The 15,015-nt window shown below is 39.8% G+C and overlaps 1 protein-coding gene across 3 annotated transcripts in view; it reads left to right on the top strand.

Annotated features, from left to right (window-relative positions):
- NKAIN3 (sodium/potassium transporting ATPase interacting 3) overlaps positions 1 to 15,015 on the top strand; it is a 609,650-nt gene that overhangs the window by 457,111 nt on the left and 137,524 nt on the right. For all 3 annotated transcript variants that reach the window (XM_073892813.1, XM_073892812.1, XM_073892811.1), the window contains exon 4: positions 10,326 to 10,523. In XM_073892813.1, the coding sequence (XP_073748914.1) occupies positions 10,326 to 10,523 (198 nt within the window). The remainder of the gene's footprint in view (positions 1 to 10,325; positions 10,524 to 15,015) is intronic.

Consider the following 15,015-nt stretch of genomic DNA (forward strand, 5'->3'; position numbering starts at 1 on the left):
ATTGATTTGTGGATGTTGAACCAACCTTGCAGCCCAGGGATAAATCCCACTTGGTCGTGGTGAATAATCCTTTTAATGTACTGTTGGATCCTATCGGCTAGTATTTTGGTGAGAATTTTTGCATCCATATTCATCAGGGATATTGGTCTGTTATTCTCCTTTTTGATGGGGTCTTTGTCTGGTTTGGGGATCAAGGTAATGGTGGCCTCATAAAACGAGTTTGGAAGTTTTCCTTCCATTTCTATTTTTTGGAACAGTTTCAGAAGAATAGGTATTAATTCTTCTTTAAATGTCTGATAGAATTCCCCTGGGAAGCCATCTGGCCCTGGGCTTTTGTTTGTTGGGAGATTTTTGATGACTGCTTCAATTTCCTTAGTGGTTATAGGTCTGTTCAGGTTTTCTATTTCTTCCTGGTTCAGTTTTGGTAGTTGATACATCTCTAGGAATCCATCCATTTCTTCCAGATTGTCTAATTTGCTGGCATAGAGTTGCTCATAATATGTTCTTATAATTGTTTGTATTTCTTTGGTGTTGGTTGTGATCTCACCTCTTTCATTCATGATTTTGTTTTTTTGGGTCGTTTCTCTTTTCTTTTTGATAAGTCTGGCCAGGGGATTATAAATCTTGTTAATTCTTTCAACAACCAGCTACTAGTTTCGTTGATCTGTTCTACTGTTCTTTTGGTTTCTATTTTATTGATTTCTGCTCTGACCTTTATGATTTCTCCCCTCCTGTTCGGTTTATGCTTTATTTGCTGTTCTTTCTCCATCTCCTTTAAGTGTAGAGTTAGGTTGTGTATTTAAGACCTTTCTTGTTTCTTGAGAAAAGCTTGTATTGCTATATAGTTTCCTCTTAGGATTGCTTTTGCGGTATCCCAAAGATTTTGAACAGTTGTGTTTTCATTTTCATTTGTTTCCATGAATTTTTAAAATTCTTCTTTGATTTCCTGCTTGACCCATTCATTCTTTAGTAGGATGCTCTTTAGCCTCCATGTATTTGAGTTCTTTCCAACTTTCCTCTTGTGATTGAGTTCTAATTTCAAAGCATCGTGGTCCGAAAATATGCAGGGAATGATCCCAATCTTTTGGTACCGTTTGAGACCTGATTTGTGACCTAGGATGTGATATATTCTGGAGAATGTTCTATGGGCACTAGAGAAGAATGTGTAGTCTGTTGCTTTGGGATGGAATGTTCTGAATATATCTGTGAAGTCCATTTGGTCCAGTGTGTCATTTAAAGTCTTTGTTTCCCTGTTGATCTTTTGCTTAGATGATCTGTCCATTTCAGTCAGGGGGGTGTTAAAGTCCCCCACTATTATTGTATTGTTGTCAATGTGTTTCTTTCCTTTTGCTATTAATTGCCTTATATAATTGACTGCTTCCATGTTAGGGCCATAGATATTTACAATGGTTAGATCTTCTTGTTGGATAGACCCTTTAAGTGGGATGTAGTGTCCTTCCTCATCTCTTATTACAGTCTTTGGTTTAATACCTAATTTGTCTGATATAAGGATTGCCACCCAGCTTTCTTTTGGTGTCCATTAACATGGTAAATTTTTTTCCACCCCTTCACTTTCAATCTGGGGGTGTCTTTGGGTCTAAAATGAGTCTCTTGCAGACAGCATATCAATGGGTCTTGATTTTTAACCAATTTGATACCCTGTGTCTTTTGATTGGGGCATTTAGCTCATTACATTCAGGGTAACTAGTGAAAGATATGAATTTAGTGCCATTGTATTGCCTGTAAGGTGACTGTTACTGTATATTGTCTGTGTTCCTTTCTGGTCTATGTTGTTTTTAGGCTCTGTTTTGCTTAGAGGACCCCTTTCAATATTTCTTGTAGGGCTGGTTTCGTGTTTGCAAATTCCTTTAGTTTTTGTTTGTCCTGGAAGCTTTTTATCTCCCCTTCTATTTTCAATGACAGCCTGGCTGGATATAGTATTCTTGGCTTCATATTTTTCTCATTTAGTGCTCTGAGTATATCATGGCAGTCTTTTCTGGCCTGCCAGGTCTCTGTGGATAGATCTGTTGCCAATCTAATGTTTCTACCATTGTAGGTTACAGACCTCTTGTCCCGAGCTGCTTTCAGGATTTTCTCTTTGTCTCTGAGACTCATACGTTTTATTAGATGTCGGGGTGTTGACCTATTTTTATTGATTTTTGAGAGGGATTCTCTGTGCCTCCTGGATTTTGATGCCTGTTTCCTTCCCCACATTAGGGAAGTTCTCTGCTATAATTTGTTTCAATATACCTTCTGCCTCTCTCTCTCTTTCTTCTTCTTCTGGGACACCAATTATTCTAATGTTGTTTTGTCTTATGGTATCGCTTATCTCTCGAATTCTGCCCTCATGATCCAGTAGTTGTTTATCTCTCTTTTTCTCAGCTTCCTTATTTTCCATCATTTGGTCTTCTATATCACTAATTCTCTCTTCTGCCTTATTTATCCTAGCAGTTAGAGTCTCCATTTTTTATTGGACCTCATTAATAGCCTTTTTGATTTTGACTTGGTTAGATCTTAGTTCTTTTATTTCTCCAGAAAGGGTTTCTCTAATAACTTCCATGCTTTTTTCAAGTCCAGCTAGTATCTTTAAAATCATCATTCTGAACTCTAGTTCTGACATCTTACTAATGTCCGTATTGATTAGGTCCCTGGCAGTCGGTACTGCCTCTTGTTCTTTTTTTTGAGGTGATCTTTTCCATCTTGTCATTTTTTCCAGAGGAAAATAGATGAATGAGAGAACAAAATGCTTACAAGGTAACAACGTCCCCAGAAAATATACACCAAAGAAATCAGAAAAGACCTGAAACGGGGGGAAAAGAAAAATAAAGAAAAACAAAAAGATAAAAGCAAACAAAACAAAACAAAAAACAGAATATGAGCAAAAATGATCAGGCTGGTGCATAGATCAGTGCCACACACTAGATTTTGGGCATATTTTGGTCTGTTAGAAGAAAGTGACTCCTAAAATTTTAAAGAAAAAAGAACTTATATATGTACAAAAATAAGGGTTAATACAATGAAGGGATAGAATGTGAATGTAAAGACAAAAATTATAAAAGATTTTATAAAAGGAATTGATAAGATAAAAAGTTGGTTGAAAAAAGAAAGCAGAGGATTAAAAAAAAAAACGGAGAGAATGTGATCCTTCAGGAGACTAGAACAAAGCTATACACTAGAGATTTAGGGTATATTTTGATCTGTTAGAAGAAACTGTATCTCAAAATTTTAAAGAGAGAACAACCTATATATATATATATATACCAAAAATAAGGGTAACTAGTATGAAGTGATAGAATATGACTCTAAAAATGAAAAATAAAAAATATTTTTTAAAAAGGGATTGATAAGATGTTGGTTGAAAAAGGGAAAAAGAAAAATTAAAAAAAAAGACAATTAAAAAAATTAACTTTGAAAGAGTAAAGAATCATGGGAAAAGAGCCATGAATTCTATATGCAGTATTCCCCTAGCTCTGGAGTTCTGCCATTCTCATTGATTGGTAACCTTGGTCTTGGCTGGCTGTTCTTGCTGATCTTCTGGGGGAGGGGCCTGTTGCTGTGGTTCCCAAATGTCTTTGCCTGAGGTGGAATTGCCCCACTCTTGCCAGTCTGGGCTAAGTAATCTGCTCGGATTTGCTTTCGGGAGCTTTTGTTCCCTGCAAGCTTTCTGTACAGCTTTGGAGGAGGAGAGTGAAAATGGTAGCCTCCCAATCTCTGCCCCGGAGGATCCGAGAACTCGGCCCCACTCCTCAGTGCGCCCCCAGAGAAAAGCAGTCAGTCACTCCTGTCTCCCCGGTCTCCGGCCACACTCTGTACTCAGCCGGCCTGTGATCGAGCGTTTCTATCTCTGGCACCCGACCCCGTGTGGAGTCTCCAAACCCAGCAGATCCCTGTGGTGTGCTCCCGCACTGCTTCTCCCTGGGGAGGAAGGGGAGTCTCCCCAGATCTGCCACTCATTGGGTCCCCGCTGGAGGAGCAGTGGCCCGACTGTGCCGCAGATCACAGTTTATGGCAACCCCTAGCTGAGAGCCCACTCCTCGGCTCCGTCTTTGCAGCCGGCTTCCCCGCACCAATACCTGGGAGCTCTGCCACACTCAGGCACCCCCGGTCTTCCTGTGACCCCGAGGGTCCTGAGACCACACTGTCCCGTGAGGATTCACCCCCACTTAGCCACTGGAACGATGTCCCTTAGCAGAGAAGACTTCCAAATGATCTGATTTTGTGCTCCGCTGCTCTATCACTTGCTGGTAGCTGCTGACGGAGGTCCCCTCCCCCACCATCTATCCTCCCGAATATCACCTCGGATTCACTTCTCCACACGTCCTACCTTCCAGAAAGTGGTTGCTTTTCTGTTCAGAGAGTTGCTGCTATTCTTTCCTTCGATCTCTTGTTGAGTTCGTAGGTGTTCAGAATGGTTTGATCCCTATCCAGCTGAATTCCTGGGACCAGACAAAATCCAGGTTTCCTACTCCTCCGCCATCTTGCTCCACACCCCCCACCCCCTGACTGCTCTTTTCTTTTAGTTTTTTTAATTTGAGTATAGTTGATACACAATGCTACATTAGTTTCAGGTGCACAACATAGTGACAGGACAAATTTATACATTACCCTGTGCTCACCGCAAGTGTAGCTACCAGTTGTCACCATACAACACTATTACAATATCATTGACTGTGTTCCTTATGTTGTGTCTTTTATTCCTGTGACTTAATTCATTTCATAACTGGAAGCCTGTACCTCCCACCCCCCTTCACCCATTTTGCCCACCCACCGCCCCACTGTCTGAGAACCATCACTTTGTTCTCTGTATTTATAGGTGCAGACTGCTCTTTATATTCAGAACCAGTGGCATACACCTAAGTGATTATGACTTGTTCATGGATTGTACAAGGATTCTCTAAGAAATCAGCAGCAAATGACAAATGTTTCCTAATGGAAGCTTGAAAATCTCTGAACCTTTCTCGAAGGAAACTAACATATAATTGTTGATATTTTTGAACTGGTTCCAAATCTTTGTATGATGTGCTCTAAACACTTACACCTCACTACCAAGCACTGTGTTTATTCTCTGGATCCCCAGTACCCTCTGAAATGTTTAGTGCTTTGGTGAAAAAAAAAATTAGAATATGAGAAAGTTGTTTTAACTTTACTAATTCATATTCTGAGATGAACAGGTATTTCAAAAGAAGTTTCAACTGACATGAATTCTGTTATATAAATATAAACCCAATGCTAACTCTTTAAAATTGAGCAAAATCTACTTTGTTAAACTTCCAGATGGGCTGGCTTATGATAAGGAGTAAAAAGACAAAGAAAATAGATAACCATATAAAAGTGGATTCAATGACTCTTTGAGCCACAACTAAGGAAACAGAAAAAAAATTATTAGCAGTTGAGAATCCATTTCTAGAAGTAGAGAGCATTAGCTAAAGTTGAATTAGACACATACCAAAAAAAAAAAAGCAGATGATTAAAAGTACATAGAAGAATAAGACAGAGACTAGCTAGAAATTATATAGCAGTTACTATAAAAGAAGTGACTATTGAGCTGATTCCAGTACGGTGGGTACACTTAACTGTGAATGGGATGTAGGCAGGCATGTCCACCTACACAGTTAATGAACAACATTTCAAAGAACTCTGGAAATTCCTTTTTTGTTTAATTCAAGTATTTGAAGAAAATGGGAACAAGTTTGGAATTCACACTAGACAGATGAAAGAACTTTTAAACATTTAATATTTGCTTAAGTAGATATTAGGGGAAAGCAGGTATTCTGCAATAATTTTCCTCTAAGTCATAACTCTGTGAATGTGAGCAGAGAGAGCTAACATGAGGTTCTCCATGCACTGACTCATGTTTTCCTTGCTCACCCTTGAAGCCAACACCTGTGCTCTCACTACCTTGACTCGCACACTTCATAAAAAAAATACATCAAATTCTCTCTTCTCAGTCCCCTCCATTCCTTGGAGGGATTTTTCACTCCCAAAACTCTCCTGGTATTGCATTTTATTAAAAGCTCTCCCTGCCCAACCAGTCATCGAATTCAATGGTCCTTTATTTTTTTTTACCAGGCTTTGAGTCTAGTCTAGTCTAGAAAGTCTCACCACTTTCCCTGATTCTCTCTTCGGTTGGCCTGGACATGCTCTCTCTCTCCAGGCTGTCCTCATGCCTCCCAAGCCCTCCTGCTTTGGTTTCATGTTTTTCTTCTCCATCCTTGCTTCTTCTTTGGTACTTTGGTAATCACTTACACTTGCATAAATACAAATATCATTGATTATATCTTTTAAATTCTAAAGAAAATGACAAAGATACCAGTCGCCAATTTTCTTAACCATGGTGTGCTTAAATCATCATGTAATATTCTAACTCCAAGAAGTGAAAGAGAAATGACATTTGAGTTATTGAAATTATTTTAAAGATCCCTCTGTTGATCTACGGTTTAGCATTAACCCATGTATTTCAAAACTACAGGCTTTGATGTGGTAATAAAAAGCTTCAACAAACTAAGTATCTTCTGTATTTATTTATTTATTTATTTATTTATTTATTTATTTTTCTTTATAAAGAATGTTGTTATAGTTTTCTGTGCTGCATTTCCTCCGATGTGCCTCATCTAGGAAATTGAGTTATTGTGTGTGAAGGGTTTTTTTTGAAATGTTTGAAGTCTAGCTACTGAAGGGGATTGAAATCAGACACAAACTTGCAATACAATTTTATACCAAATCTAAGTTAGAAGTTTGAACTTTAAGTATAATTTGGTACTACCGACATTCTCTTTCAAATTTTAATACAGCCATTGCAAAAAAAGAGTACAGTTTATAAATATTTATAGTGCCAACAAATTAAGTGAGAACTACACAGAAGGATTTTATGAGTGTAACAAATATGTATCATGAGTTCATAAATTTACTTTTGTTTTATTTGTGTAATATAAATTTTAGTCCAAGGAATTTAAGAGTCCAGCAATAGAAAAGGCCACTGGGTAAGAATGCTTAAAGAGTAGAAATTGCTATGAGTTTTGAGATCATGCCAGTTCATCCTGAACCTAATGAATTCTATTAAAACGGGAAATAATAGTTTTTCGGTTGTGATTAGGACAAACTGTAAGAGATTAAATCTGATGGTCAGGAAAGGGAGCAGTCAGCGTGCAGTTTGCCTGCAGGTAAATTGCCTTCTGTTAAACAGAATTCACTAGCTAAAGCAATTATTTTTCTGTAATATTCTCCCTTCGGAGGGCACTGCAAATGATACATGTAACAAACCAAGAACCGAAAAAGAGAGAGAGAGAGAGAGAAAAGATGTAAAATATTTTATTATCAATAAAGGGCTGTAACTGTGAAGGTAACTGAATGATACGTGTAACAAATCAACAACCCAAAAAGGAAAAAAAGGATGTAAAATGTTTTAATAGCGAATAATCGGAGGCATACTTACAGTAGTAGTAGTTTTGTTACCAACCAGGGTCCTTGGGCTCTCCAAGCAAAAGAGGTTGACTAGAGACCACGCAGGAGTTCCAGGCAAGGCTTTTTTTTTTTTTTTTAAGATTTTATTTATTTATTTGACAGAAAGAGACACAGCAAGAGAAGGAACACAAGCAGGGGGAGTGGGAGAGGGAGAAGCAGGCTTCCCACTTAGCAGGGAGCTGATGCGGGGTTCCATCCCAGGACCCTGGGATCATGACCTGAGCCGAAGGCAGACGCTTAACGACTGAACCACCCAGGCATCCCTGAGCAAGGCTTTTTATTGGGTCTTATGCCCCAGCACAAGGGAGACAGCAGAAAGGAAAGGGTCCTTCAGACTGGCTTTCAGAACAAGTGCCCGCAAACTTTTTAAAGGAACTGAGACAGGAAAGGACTGACATTCAAGCATGTAGAGATGGGAATTTCTTGGCACCTGAGCACTTGCAGGTCATGCTTCTTCACGTGTCATGTGTCTAATTAGCATGTTAAATCTCCACCCCTGGGCTTGATTTTTAGCATTATAAGAGGGAGGGGAAAGTAAGTGAAAGGTCAATGCTGGGGTCCACCTTGGCACAGACTGGTGTGGTTCGGTCTTCACTAGTCTTTACAGTGGCGTCCCTCCTTCGGTGAGCATCCTGCTTCCTCATTCCTGCAAGATATGGTCCTCAAGAGGTATAGAGTTTACGCTATGAAGGAATGCCGGATTTTGTGGTCAGGGTTGAGTGTACCTGAGTTCAGTCCCTGCTCTGTCTCAATTTGAGTTCCTTGAGTTGAGGAAAACCTAAAACTGCAGAGTAACTTTGCCTACTCACATGAACTGGACATATTTCTTGCCTCATGATTCATGTTCAAATACAGCAGAGAATAACAGGGAGTCCTTGCTCAGTGAGGTCTCATACTGGTTGTTTTAAGCCCCCAACACATATAAGTTCAAGGGCTTCCCATTTCACACCAGCTGCCCCTGTGTTTTCAGAGTTCTAGAATCAATTTCTGGCCCTTACAATTGCCCTATGCCATTGAGGTGGGGACTGTCTTCATCCCACTGAGGTAGGGATGAGTATCATTTGTGTTGTGCAATTATTGGGCAGTCCCTGGGCTTCTGAGCAAAGACCATCATGTCCCCTTGAACTAGGGGCTCTGGAGCTTGCTCATGGTGATGGCTGGGAAATCAACAAAAGCTGACCCCCTCCTGCTCCTGTGGCTTCCCTGCAGGTGCAGGGTCCTGGTCCTCTCCATCATCACACTTCCTCCTTCTGGCTCCACCAAGCAGCTGCAATTTTTAGGTTATTTGGGAGTCAAGAGCCTGGCTCTTTATCTATTCTTTTCAATCTATTGTTATGGCAAAAACAGTATGATCTTAGTTGTTCAAGGCTGACATTCCCCCAAAATACTAAAAGGCATCTTTTGAGGATTAAGCAGCTGGGCTGTTGTCTCTGCTAAGAGCTCAGAAAGCTTATTTTGATATGTAAATGTCAAAGATTGGCTTCTTTGTTCTTTCACTGGGGCTGTCAGTGGTATTTTCCAGAAACAATTGAGGAAGAAGGATCCAGCTCCCTTTAGGGTAGGAGGGATTGTAAGGGTTTGGGAGGGAGAACAGAGTAGGTAAAAGGATGGTACAACCCCATAGCTGGAAGTACAGACTGCATAGGATCAAGTTTTGGGTCTCTTATTAAATTAACAATTTATTTAATTTTTTCATTGAATTGGGCAATCTATTTTACCTCTCTGTGACTCGCTTTCCTTACCTGTGTTAGTTTCCATATGGGGGCTCTGTAACAAGATACTACAAACCTGAGGGCGTAAACAACAGGACCTTCATCGCACAGTTCTGGAAGCCAGAAGTCTGAAATCAGTTTCACTGGTCTGAAACCAAGGTGTTGACAGGGCCATGCTCCCTCTGGAGCTCTAGACGAGAATCCTTCCTTGTCTCTTCCACCTTTCCTGGGCTTATGGCCACATCACTCCACTCTCTGCCTGCATGGTCGCATTGCCTTCTCTTCTTCTTCCTTGTGTCTGCTATCCCTTGGAGTCCCTCTCATAAGGACACATGTGATTGCATCCAGGGCCCACTCAGATAATCCAAAGAAGGTAAAATTCACAGGTTCCATGAATGTTTTTTGGGAGGACTATTATTCAGCCTACTGTAAATTGGGTTAGTAATAGTACCTACATGAATATTAAAGGACATATAAATATAATAAATGCTTAGAACAATGCCTAACATGCAAAAAAGCACTCATTAAATGTTAGCCCATGATGGTGACGCTGATGATGATGAACAAGAAAATGCAGACAAAAAGTTTCAAACTGAACAAAATAATTTTTAAAACGAACATATGTATTGGGTCTTGTCTCTGGATTTTTGATGTGCGCTAACCTTAAAATGTTACTTTTCAAAGGATTATATCTCCATATTAAACAATTATAATCCAATAGTTTGGACATATGGTATACACAGCCATTTGTAGTTCTGTTATTTTTCACTTAAGATTTAAATCATTTCAACAATTTTGTTCATTCTGAATTCTTTTTTTTACTTTTATCTTTTTTGATTTAAATTCTGACATATAGTACCTCATTAGTACATAGTACTAAATGTTTTATTATCAATAAAGTGCTGTAACTGTGAAGGTAACTGAATGATACGTGTAACAAACCATGTATATACATATATATACTGACATCTAGTACATCATTAGTTTCAGATGTAGTGTTCAATAATTCATCAGGTGCATATAACACCCAGTATTCACGTGCCCTCCTTCATGCCCATCACCCAGTTATCCTGATTTCTTCCTAAGGTTGGAAATCAAAGTTGTGATATGATAAGATTTCTCCTTTTGCTCTCTTGTCTCCTGCCCACCTAGGATACAGATCTGATGACGTTCAACATTTCTGTACACCGGTCATGGTGGCGGGAACATGGGCCTGGTTGTGTCCGAAGAGTGCTGCCTCCGTCAGCCCATGGCATGATGGACGACTACACTTATGTCTCTGTCACAGGCTGCATCGTTGACTTCCAGTATCTAGAGGTCATCCACAGTGCTGTCCAGATACTCCTCTCTGTAAGTAGCACATTTGTATTGTTGTCTGATCTAGACTCTCCTTTATTGCCATTTTGTAAGTAAACCTCTGTCTGCACCCAACTGGTAGATAAAGCCTTAAGTAAGCACATGGAGAACATTCTTTAAACAATGGAAATAGCAGCAAGTATGCTAACAGCAGCTATACTAAATGAGGCTACATCTTTTCCTCTTTGTATCCAGACACTTCGTTTTAGAACTAGTTAGTTGCTATAGTTCTAACAATACACACCATTGGATGAAATAGCATCACTGTCCCCCAAAAGTAGTCTTGTACATTCTCTACTTACACTTCTGCTACCACTTCTACTTTGAAAGCATTCTTTAACTAATGTGCATTAGTTCCAGAGAAAGAAGGATGCAAACACACTCAATGGCTTGCTCAATCTAATAAGCCTCATATTTCAAATAATAAATCCTTGAGAAAACAAATCCCTCCAAAGAGTTTTCCACATTGTAGTGCCTAAAATTTGGTGTCAAGATACAATTCCATATAAAGGAGCAGAGAGAAGGAATTTCTTGAATGGACCACACAAGGTTTATCTGCTGGGAGTCTGTTAATTTTTTCTACCAGATTGTCCCACCTACAATTTGATTACATTGTGGAGTGGCATTAACTTAAGATATATACCATTATCAAGAATGGTGTTCCTTTGAGATCCAGCAAGGACGTGGCATGTTGAGTCAATATATAATAAAGCCATTTTCAATCACAGTTTTTATATGAACCAACCATCCATCTCAGTCCTTCTGTCCAACTGGTTAGAGATAGAGTCAGAAAAAAAGACATAGGCTCAATAGTGAATAAATAAACAACAGAAATATAAGAGGTGTATGTCAATGAAGAATGCACCTTGGAATTATTTCCAGAAAGAAGGTTGAAAAATTCTTACTATCACTTACTATATCTGTTTTCTACTGCTGCACAACAGACCACTCAAAAATGGAATTACTTTGAGGAAATAAATGTATTCCTTAGAGTTCTGTGGGTCAGGAGTTTGGGCAGGGTTCAGCTGAGTAGTTCTTTTGTTCCACATGATACCATGCAGGTTCACTCATATGAACCTTTCATCGAGGAGCTCTGCTGGAGCTAGAATATCCAAGAAGGTCTCACTCATATGTCTGGTGCTGGCTGTTGGGCCACAGTCTCCTCCAGCCTCCTCCTCCATCTTGTCTTTTTGCAGACACTTGACAGGCTTTCTTACAGCAAGGCAGCTAGGTTCCAAGAGAAGCCCAACATTTATCTGGCATCTACTTGAGTAATGCTGACTATAGCAAGTCATATGACCAAGCCTAAGCCGAATGTAGAGGTGTGGCCATAAAAAAGTGACAATACCAGGAGCCGTGGCTCACTTGGGCCCACCAACGTAGCGGTCTTACCTCACCTGTATAATGTATGAATTATTGTTCTTTAACCTGCATGTGCAAGTTCTAAAAAAGTGTTTTAGAGCACATTTAAAAATATAATTTTCTAGAAAGACAAAAGATTAGAATAAAAAATCAAAGTTTGTTTAGGGTTCTAGTTCAATGAAAGGCAAACTCTGCACAGGGTAAAAAATAGGAAAAGGTTGGGCTTCAGTACTTAGGAATTTTCTTTCTGGGATGTAACAGGGAATCTGATTATTCTTGGTTTCTATATATTGCCAATTGTCAATAGATGCTTATCAGTCTTTTCCTATTTTCTGGTTATTCTTTAATCTCCTAGTGGTTACATATGAAACTGTGGCAAATATATATGTTTAAATCATTGTTTTAAAAATATATGGAGGCAAATATGCTCTTAAAATTTTTCAGTCTATTTTAAGGTACATTTGTACTCTATTATTGTATACTAGATTCTAAAGGTTCTTACTCTTTTTTTTAATTTTTAAAGCATTTTTCTAAAATCTTTCATATCTGGACAGGTCTCCCTCCTTTTAAAAAATTATTCATAGTAAATTGCTAAACCATTTTGTGGAATGATAGCAAAATGTTCAAATTTTTTATAATGCAGCAGAAGGAATCAAAAGGTCATTTCTCCATATCAAATGAATGGCAAGGTTACAGTATTTATTTGATTATTCAGGGGCTGAATTGGCACATAAAAACATACACTAAGGAGAAATACTAAATAAAATATATGTTGCCACCTAAAAGTACTTGTCAGTTATAAATTAATTCCTTGACATATTTGTTTAGTGAACATTCAAAACTGTCCACCTGCATCTATAGTCCTGACTATACTATTCAGCCTTCCAGCCATAAAAGGATTAGTTGCTCATCTTTGACTTTTCTTGGGTAATACACCTGTAAGACAAGATTTCCAATATTTTATCTTTTTATATTAAAATAGAATATACCCTGAAATTGTTTCACAGGTGTGAAATTATTTATTATTGTGTGGTTATATGGGCTTTCTATATTTTCCACTTATTTCATATAAATGTGTTTATAATTATTAGAATTGCAGTTTTAATGTGATGACATGGGAGCACTTGATATAGTCGTTGCCTAGCATGTGCTGAGATGTCTGTCTTATTCCTGAAAAAGGGGGTCATGGTTGCAATATTTAACAGCCTGTGTTATATGGGCAACAACTTGGCAAAGGGATAAAGGGCTTTGAAAATGGGGCAATGCCCTGGAGGCCTGCTGCACTGGAGAGGGGGAGAGGGGGGACCCCTGTCATCGCTAGAGGCACAGAGAGATCTAGAAGAACACAGGAAGAAGCCGAGGGAGGTGGGCAGGATTATGGAAGGAGGTCCTGGGGTTCGAAGGCAGCAGCTCTCTGGCAAAGTGAGAGAGAAGTATTTGAATGATTTACCCATGGATACAGCTGTGCTCTGCTGATGAATCCTGCCTGTATTGTCCCACCTGAGAGTAGAGCTTGGAACTGGAAAGCATGAAATCCCAGTCATAAATATCTACAGGGACTAGGTACAAGCTTGACAGAAAAAAACCAACAACAACAACAACAAAAATAGCAGAACTCAACAAGAAGGCAATGGCCTGGGATCCCCTGTGGGACCATGTTCCCGGCTCACCTGGCCCAGCACCTGCGCTCCAGCTTCCGCCGTGGGTCAGTGCTACTGTCTCTGCACAGCAGCTTCCTGTCTTGGGCTTCCCTCACCGGCACCCAGGGTGAGCGGGAGAGGGAGAGTACAAGGCAGAGAGGGGCTTCCTGTGGCCCTGATCTCACTGAAGCCTGTAGCAGGGCTCCTGCAAATTGTCAGAACACCAACTTAAACTCCAGAGTAGAATCCAAAGAAAGACTGTGGACAGTATGAGGAAGTGAACAAAATCAAATCCGTGGAGGAGATGACAAGGCAAGGGCGGTAGCCAGGATCAAGCTGTGGGATGATGTAAGTCCCTCCTCTCTGCGAGCACTGTCCTTGCCCTCGGTTCATATGTTCATCATTTCTACCGGAAGGGTGCTCAGTAACTTCCTAGAGAGTTGATGGTCTTTCTGGCCCCGGTTCTGCTTCATCCACCATCACACGTGTACTTGCTCCCCCGAGAATGATTACAAAGTGCCAGTCTGATCACTCACTTTCCTTCTGATCAACGGCCAAAGAGTCCCATTACCTTCAGGATGATATCTGATTTCGTGTCTTGTCACATGAGGACCTCAGGACCTGCCCCCTGTCTGAATCCCACCCTCATCTCCCAACACTCCCCAGAAGGAGCCCACTTGCCATCTTCACAGAACATGACAGGTTTTGCAAGCACGGCAGTGTTGCAAACCTGCAACGCTGCTTGGAATGGCTCTCCACCTCACCCTCCTCCCTCTCGCCCCACCCTCAGTCCACTAGTAGATACCTTTCCCGCAAAGGTTTCAGGACATGTTAAGCTAATTTTTAAATAGATAATGTATTCACTTTGTCCAAAAACATAAAAATACTTACAGTGAAAATATTCCCTCTTACCCCTGTGCACCCCTTTGCCTGGGTTCCCCATTTCTGCACCCCAATGGGCAACCACTTTGTTTTGTTTGTTTTTAATGCTATGCACATGAGTCTGAAGAGTCTATATGAAATTCAAGAAAATATTTATCTTCTTTGTCCCCCGTAAAAGACAGCATATGACATGCACTCTTCTGAGTCCTTCCTTTTTTCTACTTACTATATATTTTGGAGCTTTTTCCATTATCAGCACATCAGTGGTTCATTGTTTATTTAATGCCCCCCTCTTGACGGACATTTGAACTATTAACCTCATTCATATATAATGATGTTGGATGTCTAGAACATGGATATAATATAGCTAACATATTACATAATACGTAGTATACTATAATATCAATTATGTATCATAGTTATATGTTATATAACTATCATGCACAGTCTTAACACTAAATAACTGTGTGCACGTGTCACTGAGAACATTTCCTAGACCTGCCCCGCTCGCTCACCCCCAAGCTGTACTAGGCAGCCAGCCGTGAGAGCAGTTTCATAATCACTGAGTCTCTGGTCTGTCTCCCTACCAGTATGAAAGCCCC

The sequence above is a fragment of the Callorhinus ursinus genome, unplaced genomic scaffold (assembly GCF_003265705.2).
Source record: "Callorhinus ursinus isolate GAN/ISIS: 27379988/994484 unplaced genomic scaffold, GSC_fseal_2.0 scaffold5, whole genome shotgun sequence".
NCBI classification, from domain to species: domain Eukaryota; kingdom Metazoa; phylum Chordata; class Mammalia; order Carnivora; family Otariidae; genus Callorhinus; species Callorhinus ursinus.